General features: G+C 38.8%; 1 protein-coding gene across 18 annotated transcripts in view; it reads right to left on the bottom strand.

Annotated features, from left to right (window-relative positions):
• The window catches only part of ANKHD1 (ankyrin repeat and KH domain containing 1), a gene marked incomplete at its 3' end in the record, with an annotated part of 121926 nt that overhangs the window by 54456 nt on the left and 51959 nt on the right, over positions 1-15511 (bottom strand). For 13 of the 18 annotated variants that reach the window (XM_082324262.1, XM_082324273.1, XM_082324272.1 and 10 more), the window contains exons 6-11: positions 14190-14423; positions 12503-12597; positions 8858-9095; positions 8443-8634; positions 6842-6951; positions 649-708 (exon numbers count right to left, since the gene is read on the bottom strand). In XM_082324262.1, the coding sequence (XP_082180388.1) occupies positions 649-708; positions 6842-6951; positions 8443-8634; positions 8858-9095; positions 12503-12597; positions 14190-14423 (929 nt within the window). Of the gene's footprint in view, positions 1-631; positions 709-6841; positions 6952-8442; positions 8635-8857; positions 9096-12502; positions 12598-14189; positions 14424-15511 lie in introns of those variants that run through there. The other 5 variants (XM_082324277.1, XM_082324278.1, XM_082324269.1 and 2 more) reach the window with 2 other exon arrangements.

Here is a 15511-nt window from a genome sequence, read left to right as displayed (position 1 = left end):
AGTTCTAGAACAAAATCTGTATTTTCAAAGTAAAGGTCCAACTGCTCCCTTCAATTCTTTAACAAGCCTCTCTCATGCATGGCAACAGTGAATATTTAATAGAAATCTAAACGTTACTCTAAGCACAATGATTTAGACAATGTTTTTGATGCAAGACAGTGGCCAAACAATACAGTTCTTAACACTATGCCACTTAGCTAATTTTCAAGATTAAACTCCTATCAAGAGATACAGTATTCTAGTAGTCACCAATCTAATCGTCCTAGATAACCTTCCTGAGGTATGTAGCAAACCAGTATTTCAGAGGCACCTAAAAACTCAACTAGGCTTCTAGTTTAAATTAAATATCTGAAAAGGGAAGACCTTACAGGAAGCTAGGTATGTACTAACAAGTTTAACATAGCTACTTGTGCTAATAGACTTAATGAGATAACTTGCTCCATTTGTGAAAGTTGAGAGAAATTTGAGTCTTTTAAAAACAGGGTTTTAGAAAACCCAACACAAGGGAAAATGCAGGACAAAGATGACACGTCTAGTCTACACAGCGAGTCTCTGTATTTTTGAAGAAATTTAGATGCCTTAAAGCCATGCTTGCTGTTAGCATGTATCCTGAGTCTGCAGCTTACAAGCATCAAAGGCCAACCTCACCTGATGCTTGCCCGGCTCTATGCCCTCCAAAATAGTCTTCTTTAAGTCCTCCTGCTTGTCCTGCGGAAGGAAAAAGAAGAACTCACGGCTCTTGTTCTACAAATAAATGTTGGTTTTGGTCATGAAGACCTGGAATGTGTACTTAAGTAGATCAGATCCACCAGCTGAAAACTCTGTTTTGCTGCAATTAGGCAAGCAAGCACAAAGGTAAGATGCAGCTCTCGCCAGTTAAGACTCCTACCACAAGCCATTCAGATTCACGAAGAGAGCACAAAGGTCATACACAGCATCTTGTTAACTACAAGATGACTTTTTCTTCACTACTGGCAAAAGAGAGCATTTCATTGTACTTTGCACCATCCAGAGACTAAAACACAACATCCAAAAGGTGTTAACTACAAAAATTAGCTTCACATGTCCTACAACTTTTTGCTTTATTCGTAGAAGACTGATGGCCAAGTCTAAAAAGACCCAAAATCCTTGACCTTCCCCTGATGGTTCAGGAAACAGTATGGAAAAACATGATAGCTTCTCAGATCCCTCACTGTAATGACAACATAGCTATCTCCAGCATGGTTTCATTCAAATCCATAAAGTATTGGCTACTTTTGTAGATGTTTAACTGCTGCCTTATGCACACTACATCAAACATGCAGTGTGTCATACACATAAAGGAAAGTGAGTTTCTAATTAAGGAGCCACATTAGTGTGAGGGATGTTATCAGCTGAAGGCAAAGCAATGATCCCTGAAATTACAAAAACATCTGTCTCAAAATATTTTGTCATAGGGGAAGAATCAAGAGGTAGTTTGGTATGCCTGTATATTTTGGGTTTGGTTTGGTTTGTTTTTTGCAGCTGGAGTTATGTGGATGCTAGGTAGCCAGTTTTAGTCTTTTAAGGAAAGCCACGCGTGGAATTTTAACAAGTATAAAGAGCTTTGGGAAGAGACTGACAGTGTAAAATGGGAAGAATTCAAGGACAAAGTTGCCCTCGGGGGTTCTCTTTCATCTCTCAATTTCAGCATAAAAGCACCCATCTATCTTGTAGCAGAAAGGTAAACTCCATCACTAGATCAACTGTCCTGTGCAGCAGAGCCTCACGTACAGCTGCAAGGCAGCCCAGATTAGAATATCCCAATTTAAAACTCTTTTCTGTACTTCCCAGCTGAGAAAAGCTAGGATCTTCTTGCTGTCCAAAAAAGAACAATCTCTCTTGTTTTCAGCTACACTGAAACAGGCAAAGATGCAACCACCTTGTCAAGAGCAGTCTCACTTTCAAAAAGGAGACCGGAATCTCCAGTGCGCAGCATTCCATCCAGGTCTGATTCTACATTAAAAGGGAACAGGCATCCGAACAGGCACTGTTAGTTTATAGAAAGGTGTACAGCTTAAAAGCAGGATATTACCTTTCATTAAATATCACCAATACTCTTTGTGAACTTTACAGTCCTTAACCTAGTTCCTGTGGAAACATACATGCACCACGCATGTCTTACCTTATACAAACTTTGAGATGAAAGTAACTGCTAGTAAAGACACAAAGAAGAAAAAAAAAAGAGAACTCTTACAGGAAAAACAAGTCTCCTCTCACCTTTGAGATTAGATAAATCCTTGCCACGCAGGTAAATAACTATTACTGAAGTGCTGGTTATTTTTTCCTGAAGCTATTAAACCATACCATCTCTTAGAAAAATGCTTTTAGCAAATTCTATTTCAGAGTTCTAATCTCCAAAATTTTACTCCTATTAATCACAAAATCTAAAGTAGGTGTTTTGTCCCCATAAAGAAGTTTGTAAACAAGTAAAATTTTCATTTGGTCCAGTGGCAGGAGCTCAGACTAAGACCCTGAAAGTCTTTAGTCCTGCAGGCAATAAAGGAACTAGAATGCAACTAAGGCACAGATGGGATCACAGGCTGAAGTCTTCAGATGTGCCTCATATTAAGTCATTCATACTTGGCAAAAGCAAGTTGATTTCAAAATGCATACATTAACAAGGAAAGGTGTAGGCCTGCCAAGCTAGTTTTGCTACAGATTTTGACACGCCAACTTTTCCATGTCCTGTAAGGACATGGAAAAGACAGATCCCTTAAAGACGGGCATCAGAAAAACATCAGAATAACTGGTAACAAGCCAGACTCCATAAACAATTAGTCACAAGGAGATACAAATTAATCAAAATACCATACACAATTGATCACCTCTGCAGCAGACAGAAACAAATGAGCGTGTGCTCTGAGACTGTTCATTTCTAGCATAACTTGCCACTGCAGAGTTTTAAGGAAAAAATTAACCACAAACAAAAGAAAGTTCATCTTAGCCATCATTTTCTTTTAGTTCTCCTGGTTCTTTATAAAGCCACATTCCTTAATGAATCTAACAGGGCTCTCAAGATCTTCACTGGTTCTTGGACTGAATTACATATTTGATATCTAGGCCAGAGGATCAGACCCTGAAAAGCAAGAGTCCCCAAGTTTTCTACTTCCCACAAGAAAACAGCCTTTTTGTGCTGAGACGTGGTGGTAGTAATTGCTCCCAGTTCAGACAAAACTCTACAGGGACTAGAATCACTTATATAATCATCATAGAATGGTTTGGGTTGGACAGGACCTTCAAAGACCATCTAGTCCAACCCCTCTGCCACAGGCAGGGACATCTTCCACTAGGTCAGGTTGCTCAAAGTCCTGTTCAATCTGAGCTTGAACTTGGTTCCAAGGATGCTGACTCCACAACTCCAGTGGGCAACGTGTTGCAGTGTCTCACCACCCTCACCGTAAAACATGCTCAAACTTTAGTTCAAGGTTCTGTTTTGAGATTGAGAAAACCTCAACTGGACATGAACAACACACAGGCATCAGTGCTGAAGTTACCCAACTCACTCTACTGAAAAGTTGGAAGACATCAGTTTTCAATGAGCACAATACAGAAAACCCCCTGACAGAAACATCTCCTGTCCTCTGCCAATTTGGCTAACTCAGCCTGAAAGGGGCTCATCTTCACACCTGCAGTCTCAAAGTCTGCACCTCAAATACCACTCAGTCCTGACCTCTTGGCAATTGAAGAGACACCTGAGAAGCCAAGAAAGATTTGAGGTCTTAAAGTAGATTATATGCTTTACAAATCATGGAATAAAGGCTCTGAATTGGGAAGAAATGGAAGAACTGATCACAACAGATCTTGACAGCCAGTGTTTATTGTTCCTTTAACTCAAGAGCATTTGGGGAAGAAAGATGAACTTTCTTTCCTCAATCTAGAATCAGAGAGAAGAAAAATTGTCAAAATCTATGCTCCTTGCCTTCCTGAATATGCAGGTGGCTCTCAAAACAATAAAGTAACAACAGCAAAATCCAGCAGTGGCTACATCTCTACAGGTAAATAAAACAGGACTAGGAGACAAGCTTAGGCATGGGATCACTGGTCATTCACACTGCTTATTCCTTTGCAGCCTCCCTGGCAGAGTGCTGGCCCTGTCAAGAACCACAGGGGAGGAGGTCACCAGGGACTGTTCCCAACAGGCAGCGTGGAAAATGTGACATCAAGTTAGTCTCCACTTATCTCAGAGGCCTCACACCCTCAAGAACCTCTTCAAGACCTCATCCCACAACCCAGGGGTGTCCAACATATGCTCCCAGTATTGAGTTATGAAAACACCACTCTAGTGGGCTGCAATGTAGCCACTGACATTCTTACATACACAGGGGCACAGCCCTAGGCTCAGCAACCTGCCAGGCCCAGTGCTGCACAGCATGGATGGGTCCAGTGGGTGTCATTTGTCCTTGCAATCAGAGAACAGCCCTCAGCCTGTTTGATTTTACTGTTTAAGACATAACCAGTATTTTCCTCAAAAAGGACTGCTCCACAACAGGGTAGGATGTTGTATGTCCAGCTCCTCAGTGACTGTGATATAAACCTCAGGTATAAAGACAGTTTCTGGAAAACAATGAAACATCAGTGAAAGCAATCCCAGGAAAGACTGAAGTTGCAGGATGAAAAAGGAAAGAAAGAAAAGCAACTGGAGATGTACTTTCATTTGCTGTGTCTGAACACCAGGAGAGCAAAATTAACTAGACAAACGAAGATAGAATGACCAGAGGTCTAAGTCCAGATCTGCATTCAATTCCCTACTCCACCACAGACTTCCTGGGACAACCTTGGTGAAATCATCTAACCTGATTAGATGATTTAAATTACTAATGAAAATTGAAATCTAGAAGAATAATCTCCCACGGTACTGCCAAAGAAGCTTTTTCATACTCCAGCAGTAAGGCAACACACTTCAAAAACTTTCCTCAGAACAATTACAAAGGTAACAAATTTATTCAAAACAGCTTACAACTTCTAATAAAGCAAAGCAACACAGAGGTTTGAAAAGAAACTGCTCCAAACCCGAGGCACCTGCTGTAAGCATTGCTGCAGTTTTGCAGGCATTTGCCTATTTATTTACAATCAGAATTCAAAACTGGTAGATTTATATGGCAGGTCTCCCTTTCAGGTGCAATTTTCCTTTGCTTCCTTCCCATATTTTTCTTGACAGCTCCCCATTTTGATTGGCAGCACAAGAAAATACAGTAAAATAAAATTTTACTTTAGAAAGGCATGAGATTTTTCTCAGCAATACTGATCAGAACTAGATGCTAAAGGCCACAAGCACTGCTCACCTTAGTGATGAGAGGAAAAAAAATAAAAATGACAACTCTAATAATCTGAAGTGATACTTAAGCAGTAAACCTTGCATGTTTTTAAAAGTTTATGCATAGCAATTTATATTTTTTTTGTGTCAGGCTTTGCTCCTCAGTATGAGATACTTTATGGATTATACCTTTTTATAACCAAGTACTTAAATATATTTTTAAATACCCAATAAAACCCCAAAACACCTATCCTGCCTCTACTAAAGTGGCTGAATCTTGGTACCCAACACTGAATTGAGCAAAGTGCAGCAGGTGTACCAAAAAACCCACAAACACACATCTCCCTATCAACATGACCTTCCTCCCTGGTAGGAACACATGACGAACTGCAGAAGAATTAATAAAGCCTGAAAAAAAGCATATTCACAAAGAAGAGTGGAAGTATTATTAATTCACAATTACAGCATTAGTTTATTTATAGTTGTAAATATAAACTTAAAAAATTAAAATATTTCATTTAAGACTGAAATTTAAGTACCTTCATTAGGATGCTGATTTATCAGGTTCAATGATAAACGTTTATGGCATTCTTATTATTTAAAAGGAACAAAAAACCCCAAAATATCCAACCAAAACCCCAACCCCCTCCCCAAATAAACAAAAAAAACCACCCCCACAACACAGAAGCAAAGAGTGTGGAAAAAGAAAGGAGAATAGTGGGAGAAAAACCAAAAAGGCAACCAAAAGAACCATCTTCCCTGCTTATGCCTTATTAGACATAAGGGTCCTCAACTCCTCTAGAAGACTAACGTATCAATTGCTTTTTACTGCTTAAAAGCCAAACATTATATCCCTGTAGCTGATGAAGAGGCAGTTTTAGGTCTCCCATTACATAATATGAAAAAAAGTCAAGACAATTACGTAAACAACTTAGTTATGATTAAATGCATTACTGAAAATAAACACTGTGAAAGCAATATGCTAAAACCAAGAGTTACAAGAAAGAAAAGAGCTCTGGAACAAAGAAAAGAGATCATATTATGCTGGCCATTTAAAAGGCATTGCTTAGTTTGTTTGGTTTTTTTTTTTTTGTGTTGTAGTCTTAAAAAGGTAAGAGACTCACAGTGTTCAGAAACTAACACTAAAATAGAGAGAAGCAGTAGCTCCTAAAACATTTTAAATTCAGAGCAGTGGAGCAGGTGAACTCTAATCCATAAGAGTTTGGGAATAATAAAGTAGCATAATGAATAAAAGCAACACAGAAATATATCCTGCTAAATGATTAAACGTATGGCTTCTACTGAAATGAAGATAATCAACTGTCACAACTGTAAGCTATAGCTAAAACTTTTCACCTAACAGATGAAAGATTACCCAGTAAGAATTTTTATTTTTTAGACCAAACAGAACATGCAGGCTTTTTAAAAAGTTTCTTTCATGCCTCTTTTCACGCCCATATATGAATCTCAATTGCTAAAAATCACCTTCCTGCTTTATAAGCATATAAGCTTTGGCACAGTTTGAAACCAAAGTACTTTCCCCACAAGATGCAGCAGAAGTCTTACCAAATCAGCGCCAGCTTGAAGCAACACATCTGCAACATCAGTATGTCCATTTTCACAGGCATAGGTCAAAGCTGTATCTCCTGTCGCTGTGGTGGCATGAACATTAGCTCCTAGAAACACAACATTAGTTTTTTCTTATTGGACATCTCCTTATTAAGTATTTCCTATCAGATAAAGTGCCTTGATTTTTTTGTTTATCTGTGACAACAGCTATATCTTACTGACCAACAGCTTTCACAGCCCAAGGGCATTGCTCTCATAGTAAAAATTGTTCTCCGTAAAAATACTCTGAGGAGAGGGGGTAAGCCAAGGCTTGGGAAAGAAGTGACTGGCAACGTAAGCATTTAAACCTATATTCTCACTTATTCCTATGTTCCCTGTACAGCAATGAAGATTTCAGTTGTTACAACAAATAAAAGTGAATCCAGACAGTTGTCTAGACTATCCATTTGACAGAGAGCTGCATGCCAAGGAAAACCAGACAAAATGCATGTTATTGAATTAGTATTAATACGACAAGACCATACACTTCTACACATTTCATTTCTTCCCTGCTCTTTAAAATTATTTGCTTTAAACCCATTTTGTTTAAATAACTTGACTAGCTTCACATATGCCAGCTACACGAAAACTATGCATGATTCCTGCTATGCAATGTATTATTCTTCAAAAAAATTCCAATGTGATTAGCCATCTTCTTATTTTGAAGGTGCGGGATATATTTAGAGACTCCCTGATGCCAAAACAAGGCTCCTCAATTAAACTTTCTACATTATCAGAAGTGAAGTGCAAGCAGCATTCCAAGTGAGCTGGTGACGGGTGTCATATGCTGGTATCACTGTACAAAAAGACACAGTTGTTACTGTCCTTTGATAAGCAGGGAGCATTGCTTTCTAGAATTACAAATCCAGACAATTTCATGTTTATTCTTAGAAAAGAGTATACAAATAAATCACCTCCCATAACAAGGAAGATTTCCAAAATGCAGCTCCTTTTTATTTATTATTTTAAGCAGTATTACTACACTTTAGTCTCTACCAACTTTAAACTGACTGATGAACATTGAAGTGTCATTTCCCCCCCAACCCCAGCAAGATTTAATTTTTACTACTGTAAAATGTAGTAGTAAAACTCATTCATCACAGAAATTCAGCACATTCCAGAATCTGTCTTGCACACTATTTCCCAGGGCACAATTCCTAAAGTACTGGTTATTCAGGGAGACTAACTGCAGATAATCAGGCCCAGTCAAAGCAGGAGTAGCATATAAAAACAAGCATTATCTATATGAACATTTTGTCCTAAATGCTGTTATCTGGAAACAATGTTTCTAATGAACATTTCTAATTGAACATTTCTAATGTTTCTAATGTTTTTTACATATGCAACAGAATCCAGTGCTCCATGAAGCACTTTCCTCTGTTAACAGTATCAAACAATATTAAGGTGTAACATATGTTTTTTTTTCTTCTTGCTAAGGTATCTGAGAATATAGCTTCTTGTTACAACACTGCCACCATCAAGCCTAGGTATCTTCTAAATCATATAGAACGTTGAGTCTATAATATCTGTGGGCTAGATCATTTGCACTGTACACATACCTGCTGCCAGCAAGTATTTCACCAATTCAAGATGACCCTCTTGAGCAGCTTCCATCAAAGGTGTTGAGCAACCAAGTTCTATATCAGCTCCTGCCTTAATAAGGAAGTCGGCTACTTCAGAAAACCCTCCACAACATGCCAGAGTAAGAGCCGTTTCCTGTGTTTCTTCTGTCTGTGCATTTATATTCGCCCCTAGGAAACAAAATAGCTGTTATTTTAACTGACCAGACACAGGGTAGGAAGGTGAATGCTCATCACCTCCACAGTTTGGGTGTTTTAGCTTTGCTCTGTAGTTACAGCAATAAGCAATGACAGCCACATGCTCTATCAGAGGAATTTGCACAGAATACCTAATGGCAAACGGTCAACACTGCATTCTTCATAACGAACACTCAAGAAACAACAGTGATCTCACCTTGTGCCAGTAGCAAGGCTACCATCTCTTCGTGGCCTTCCCGGGCAGCTTCCATTAGAGGAGTATAACCTTCATCATTAACTTCCTCCAGGTTAGCTCCCCTTTCGATCAGAAGAGCTGCTAACTCCACGTGTCCACCACAAGCAGCCAGAGTGAGTGGAGATTCAAATGAATCTGCAGGCATATTCACTTGAGCACCACTGTCTAAAAGCAAGCGTGCCACTTCCACATGTCCGTCCTACAAACCAAAGATGAACACAAAAATCAGAAACAGTTGAAGTCACTTGATGCTGTAGTTGCAACCACTATCATATTAGGTCTGAAAATTATCTTAGATGGGGTCTTTTTAATTATGACGGTTCAATTTATGGCATAGTTACGGTAATACTTGGATTAAACTGACATTTAGGTTTCCACCTACATCTAAGTTAGGTTTAAATGCATGAGGAAAAAAGAGCTAGACATATGTTGGGTTTTTTTTCTTTCTTGAAGGAGTAGGGAAAGTGTTATGGGATAAGACTTTCTTAAATATCCAGCAAAATACCTGGGACACAAAAGTAACAGAGATAGCAAATAAGTATAAAAAGTAATAAACCCACTCCATGACTAAACCCCAAAACAAGCATCAGAAAAAAGATTTTCTTTTTCTTTACAGTTGATTCATGGCTTCTATAGACAAATAAAAAAGCTCCAACTAGCAGTTTCTAGATACTGGGAAAGATACCTGCAGAGAAGCTGAAGTGGGTTACAATGAGGTAGGTAACAGAAGGAGGGAAGACTAGAGTAAGTCTTAAAGAAGACTGAAATGTGCCTTGAGGTAAAGCAATCTTTGCCATTGAGGGAAGAGAATTAGGATTGCCAGAGCAGTCTGTTTGAGCCCTTACCAATCAAAGCATATAAATGCAGCTGTCAGCTTCTCAAGAAACTATTACTAAACTCCTCAAAGTTACTTGAAATAAAACAAGTACCAAAAATCCATGTTTCACTTAAGGTGTGGTTGGTAGAGAGCCACAATACCTCTGAAAAGGGGAAAATGTAAAGAAGTTTTGGCATTAGGAAAGAAGAAACACTCACATGGTTTCTTCCTCCCACATAACTTAAGAAACTGGGACCCAAACTTGTGGAACAATTAGGAGAAAGATCTTGGAAAACTGAAACAGATTACAAACTACATCTAATGAAAGGAGACAGTTCAAGTCATGCAGAGAGTGCTCAGCAAGATATAGAAGGTCTAAGGGTCTAATCAGAGGATGTTTCATATTAGACCTTTCTTCAGCATACACAGTTAACAGGATAACTTAAGGATGGAAAGGGAACTCCAAGTAACAGACGTGAATTGAAGCATGCTCTTTGTATCTCTCTGTGGAAGGAAAACCACTTGCTGCCTTGCATACTGCAGATGCATAGGTATTAGGTGCATCACCTTGGTCACTCCATTTGCCATGCAAAGAAATACAGCGTTCTTCCAGAAGGAGTAAACTGTCAGCCAGCTTTGATTATTTAGAGCCCTGTGTCCTGACACAGCGGTTCTCCTGGGATTTGACAGTTAAGCTGGATTAATTCTTTAAACTAGCCTCAACACATGCTGACAGATTTTGTTAGAGAACTAAAGCATAATTCTTCCTGAGGAAGACATAAAAAGGGCTGATTTCAGTGGCAAATAGCAGTTGTTTTTATGTTGTGTCCTTGGAAGGAAATCTAAAGTTGGACAATACGGGGAGGGGGGGGAGGACAGGACAGACAGACATTAGAAGACCTCTCTGCCCAAGGTGCAAGCCAGAGCTGTCCAGGCTAGGGTACTGATACCTAGGGATGATTTATAAAGTTATAAAGCTAAGAATTCCACTAATTCAAGAACTTCTTATGTATTAAGAATAGCAACCTCAAGCAAACTACCAGTTCCCCATTCTGATCTCACCAGATTTGTCAGCCAGTAACTCAAACAGCTAACACAGAACTATAGAAAAGGGGGCAACTGGGATAGCAAACACCCAACTCCTGTGAACACTTGTCTTAAGTTGATCACAAAGCAGGTAGTAAGTAACCTGAGATTGACAGCAATCAAGTCTGTAAATTAAAGACAGGCTGTTGTTCTCAGAGAAGCTGGCTAAAAGCCAACAACCACCTCATCTAACTAAAGGCATTATCCTAGGTGTGGCACTCTGTCTTGATCAAAACATACTAAAACTCAGAGGCACTTAAAATATAATTGGTGATCAGAGACCAAAGACCTCAGCTTCCTGTATTTGCAGCATTCATTACTTGGAAAACAGCGAAGACTGGGAGAAGTCACAATTTGGTGGAACGGTTCACTTCTGCAAGGGTGCAGCCAAAAGATAACAAGGAACAAACTCCACCATTCAACTTGGAGTTGGAACTTCAAAGGATCAATTTCTTCTGTGTTGCTTTTAAAGGCCAATACACACTCTGTAATGCAAACTAGTCTGAAACATCCAAGAGCTAAAAACATGCAGGCAACCCACACAACTTTATCCTCCCCAAGTGAAACACTTCATAGCCTCCAAGTCAACCCAGTGCTCACACTGTATCACCACGAAAGGGGGAAAAAAAACAAAACAAACCACAAAAAAACAACAAAAAAACAAACACCAAAAAAACCCAAACCAAACACCAAACCACAACACTAAACCTAAACAGAACAGTGGGCTTATTAAAACATTTCATTTGCAGTCATGCTGCAATCTCCTTTAGGTGACAACATACACCCACTGCAACTGCATCCTTCTGAATTCCTTATTGGCACTAGACTCTCATACACGGGAGACTATTCAAGGATACTATTACCATATCACTATTGGAAGACTTCAACACAGCTTGAGATGTTATAATCTGACCTTGGTCACTTGCATCATCACCTCACAACGGCACTGAAAGAACACTTGATCCTCCAGCTCTCAGAAGACTGAAGGAACATTGCAGCCTATCTTCTAAGGATTATAGGCTACTGCGAGCAAATTAAGTTTTCCTCTGTTCACCATGCTTCCTATGAAAACAAGGTCCCTGTTCTTTCTTAAAGAAGTTTCCCAGCTTGAAGAATAGATAAAAGGTCACCTAAGGTGACCTCAAAAATGGTTGCAGATATGCTTTGACACAATAGCACAATCTTTATTAAGATGAAGCTCTTGGAAAGGGAAGTTTTTACTCAATGGCTGCTTTGAAATCATATGAGATGCCCAACAACTAAGAACTAAACTACTTTTGACCTACCGTTTTATTTTCAAAAGAAAAACCTCACAGCACCATTTACAGAAACCTAGAAGAGAGCAAACCTACATGCAAAACACTTCCTGCAGTGGTGAAAGGACAAGTGTAATGAATTAGTCATCCAGCTCAGTGCACTTCTGGAAGGCTCATACCATGAAGATCTGAGAGACCTTATTTATAAAGACAAAGATGGAAAACTAACTCTAACACTGCAAGAAACAGTGACTTGGGCTCAACCTACTACTTTACTGCACTGCAGATTAGTTACTCCTACACTTCTCACAGGGAGAATTTAAAACAACACATCACACCCCCAAAATTTTTTTTTTTTATTTTATCTTTATTTTATCATCTTTATTTTATCATCTCTTTTATTCCTCTCTCATTGAAAAGGAAGCAATAAAATTAAAGGTTATTTACCATGCAGGCCTCCATTAGCGCCGTGTGCATCTCATCTGTTTTATGTTCTTGATCAGCTCCAGCTTCCAGCAAAAACCGAACCATATCTAAATGGCCTTCAAATGAAACAAATCAAAATAAATAAGTATTTAATATCATAAACTTTTAATAGTACAGACAATGGAATCATTTAGATTTTCATAGTTTGCTATTGCAATTTTTACAAGTTATAATTTGCAAGCCTGTTTTTTTTAAAGTACTCTAAAAAATACCAATGCAAAATGGACAGCCAGACTTTTAGCTACACAGGACAGACAATCTTTCCTAAAGATACTGCCCAACTATGAGATGAAGACAGACCTCTCTAATTCAAGTTTACACAACAGGAACCTTTCCTTGTGACTTCAAGCTATAAAAGACTGTGCTTATTCCTTATTCAACTGTATAGTGACCCATCTTTTAAGTGTGCCAAGGCAGCATAGAACTTGGGGGGATTATCTTTTAGAGACAGGTCCATGTAGATCTGAACTTAACTTTAAGCTTTTTAATCGTAGCATTCACAGACATATTTCTGAGAACTAAGATACACACATTATGTCATATTATGTTACCTGAGACTATTTTAAAAGCTTCTACTGAAATTTACCAATACTTCTTTTTATGGTTCTGTCATTTTAGAATTTGTCCCTTACAAGTTATCCATTTTATCCTCTCAGTGAGCATCCTCCTCCAAGACAAGACTTAGTTTTACATAAACTGATAGGAAAGCAAGGTAGCTCAACTGTCTTGCCAAAGATAATACAGGAAATCTCTAGTCAATGAAGATCTTGCATTACATCACTCTCTTAAGTTTTAGGTCACAAGAAACAAGAATGCCCCTCCAACATATCCAGGAGTACTATTGCTGAAATTTCTCTGTAAGGAACTACTATATGCTGCAGGAAATCCATGACAAATCCAGATGCAAGTTTTCAGATGGGTTATACATAGTATGTATCCTCCAATTCTAACCACAGAAGCAAAAGCTCTATGACAATAGAGGTTACTATGACAATAATCAGCATCCTTAAAGCTTCTATTAGGAGAAAAACAATTGTTGGAAATGTTATGGAGGTTTTTGGAAGAAAAAAAAAACTCAGAAGCACATTGGATGACCATTGCACTACGTTACTTTATATAGAAACTTTAAATAGCAAAAGAAATCAAGTCAAAAGTCCATAAAAGTTCATAATACATAATTCATAGACATTCTCCAAAATTATACTGAAGGAAAAGTACCCAGTAATAATACTCGCATTTTCACCCCATCAGGTATTACAGGAACATTTGTTCTAACTTCACATTTTCCTAACAACTAACAGAGATGTTTTCAGAACTTGCAGATAGTGAGAGGAATCTGAATTAAATAGAGAATGTGGTAGTGAGGGAAGAGCAGACTGGTGGTGTGTCAAAGCACAAGTTTGGACGCAACGAGTCGCAAGTTTTCATCTGCACCATGTCAAACACATATCCACCACATTTGGACACAAGTATACAGGCTTAATACCACTACACCATGGATGAGCATTTCCTGACATCAAGTTTAAAACCAAAATCCAGTATTCCAAATCTCTAAAGAAAATATTCAAAGTGTGGCTGGAAACTTTAGTTAGATAAATCCTATCAAATAAATTTAAACAAAAACACAAAACAAGGCAAGAGACAATACCTTTATAGCACGCAAGTGTAAGTGCACTTTCTTTGAACTCATTGGAGTGAGTGTTGATTCCTGCACCATATTCCAGCAATACTCTTGCAACCTCAACATGACCTGCACTGGCTGCTTCCATTAAGGGGGTATGCCCATTCTCATTGTGGTCTTCTATATTAGCACCGGCTTTCAATAGCACCTTCACTATGTCAACAAAGCCCCCAGCACAAGCGTAAGTGAGAGCTGTGTTCCCTGCAGAGAAGAAGAAGTTTACATGAAAGCCCTTTCCATCACCCACTCCCAATACAGGAAAGGAAATTAGTTTTAACAGCTCTGAACAAAACTAAGTACATCACTAGCAGGAGCCTTTTACCTCACAGCAATGTTACTCCAGCCTATAATTTCAGGCTGAGTATAAAATCCCAACACAACTATAATGTGAAGGAGTTTTAATGATGAGCCAATATTACAAATCAGGACTTTTTTCTTTGATTCTTATGTTTCCTACTTCAGGACACAAAGAGAGATCAAATACACAAAAAGATCAATGAGTAATTTTCATGATCACTGTAGAGTTGGGGGGTGGGGAGGTACGTTGGGGTTTTTTGCCTAAGACTGTATCCTGTAATCCCTTGAAAAACTTTTACTGGCTGGATGAAAATAAATTTATAATTTAAAACTCTGGTACTGTAAGTGACAATCACATATGGCTCATGTTTTAAATGCTACGGTCAATTTTAAGGTAGGTTCTGCTTAATACGGCTAAACATCAAAATAAAAAGAACAGTTCATAGTTCAGACACCCAACTTTTTCAAAATTTGAACAAAGTTTAAATTCTGTCTTAATATTAGCAGAACCCAACTGCAGGTTAATACTCTCAGCAAGGTTAGTTAAGCTGTGGTCAAGCATCAGCAATGTAGACAACATTTAATGCTCACAGTATTGTACCTCCTCTTTGGTAAAAAGCAATAGGCAGAAATAACTGGTCTTGACAAGATGTGTCCCATGGTCTTCTTGCTGGGTAATTTTGGATTATACAGATAAGAAAAACTAAACTTCATGTATTTTTCTAGTCATCTAACACCACAGTGGTTTTCACAGGAACAGTGCTTTCCATTTGTTTTGGGTTTGCATGGCAAGGCTTTGGTAGAGGGGGGGGCTACAGGGGTGGCTTTCTGTGAGAAGCTGGTAGAAGTTTCCCCTCTGTCTGACAGAGCCAATGCCAGCCAGCTCCAAGACAGACCCACCGCTGGCCAAGGCCAAGCCCATCAGCGATTGTGGTAGTGCCTCTGGGATAACATATTTGGGGGGGGCGAGGGACACAGACAACTGCAGAATT

Source organism: Platalea leucorodia (genome assembly GCF_965183815.1).
Source record: "Platalea leucorodia genome assembly, chromosome: 11".
NCBI classification, from domain to species: Eukaryota; Metazoa; Chordata; class Aves; order Pelecaniformes; family Threskiornithidae; genus Platalea; species Platalea leucorodia.
The sequence above is the reverse complement of the archived record's forward strand: the minus strand, read 5'-3'. Positions and strand labels throughout refer to the sequence as shown.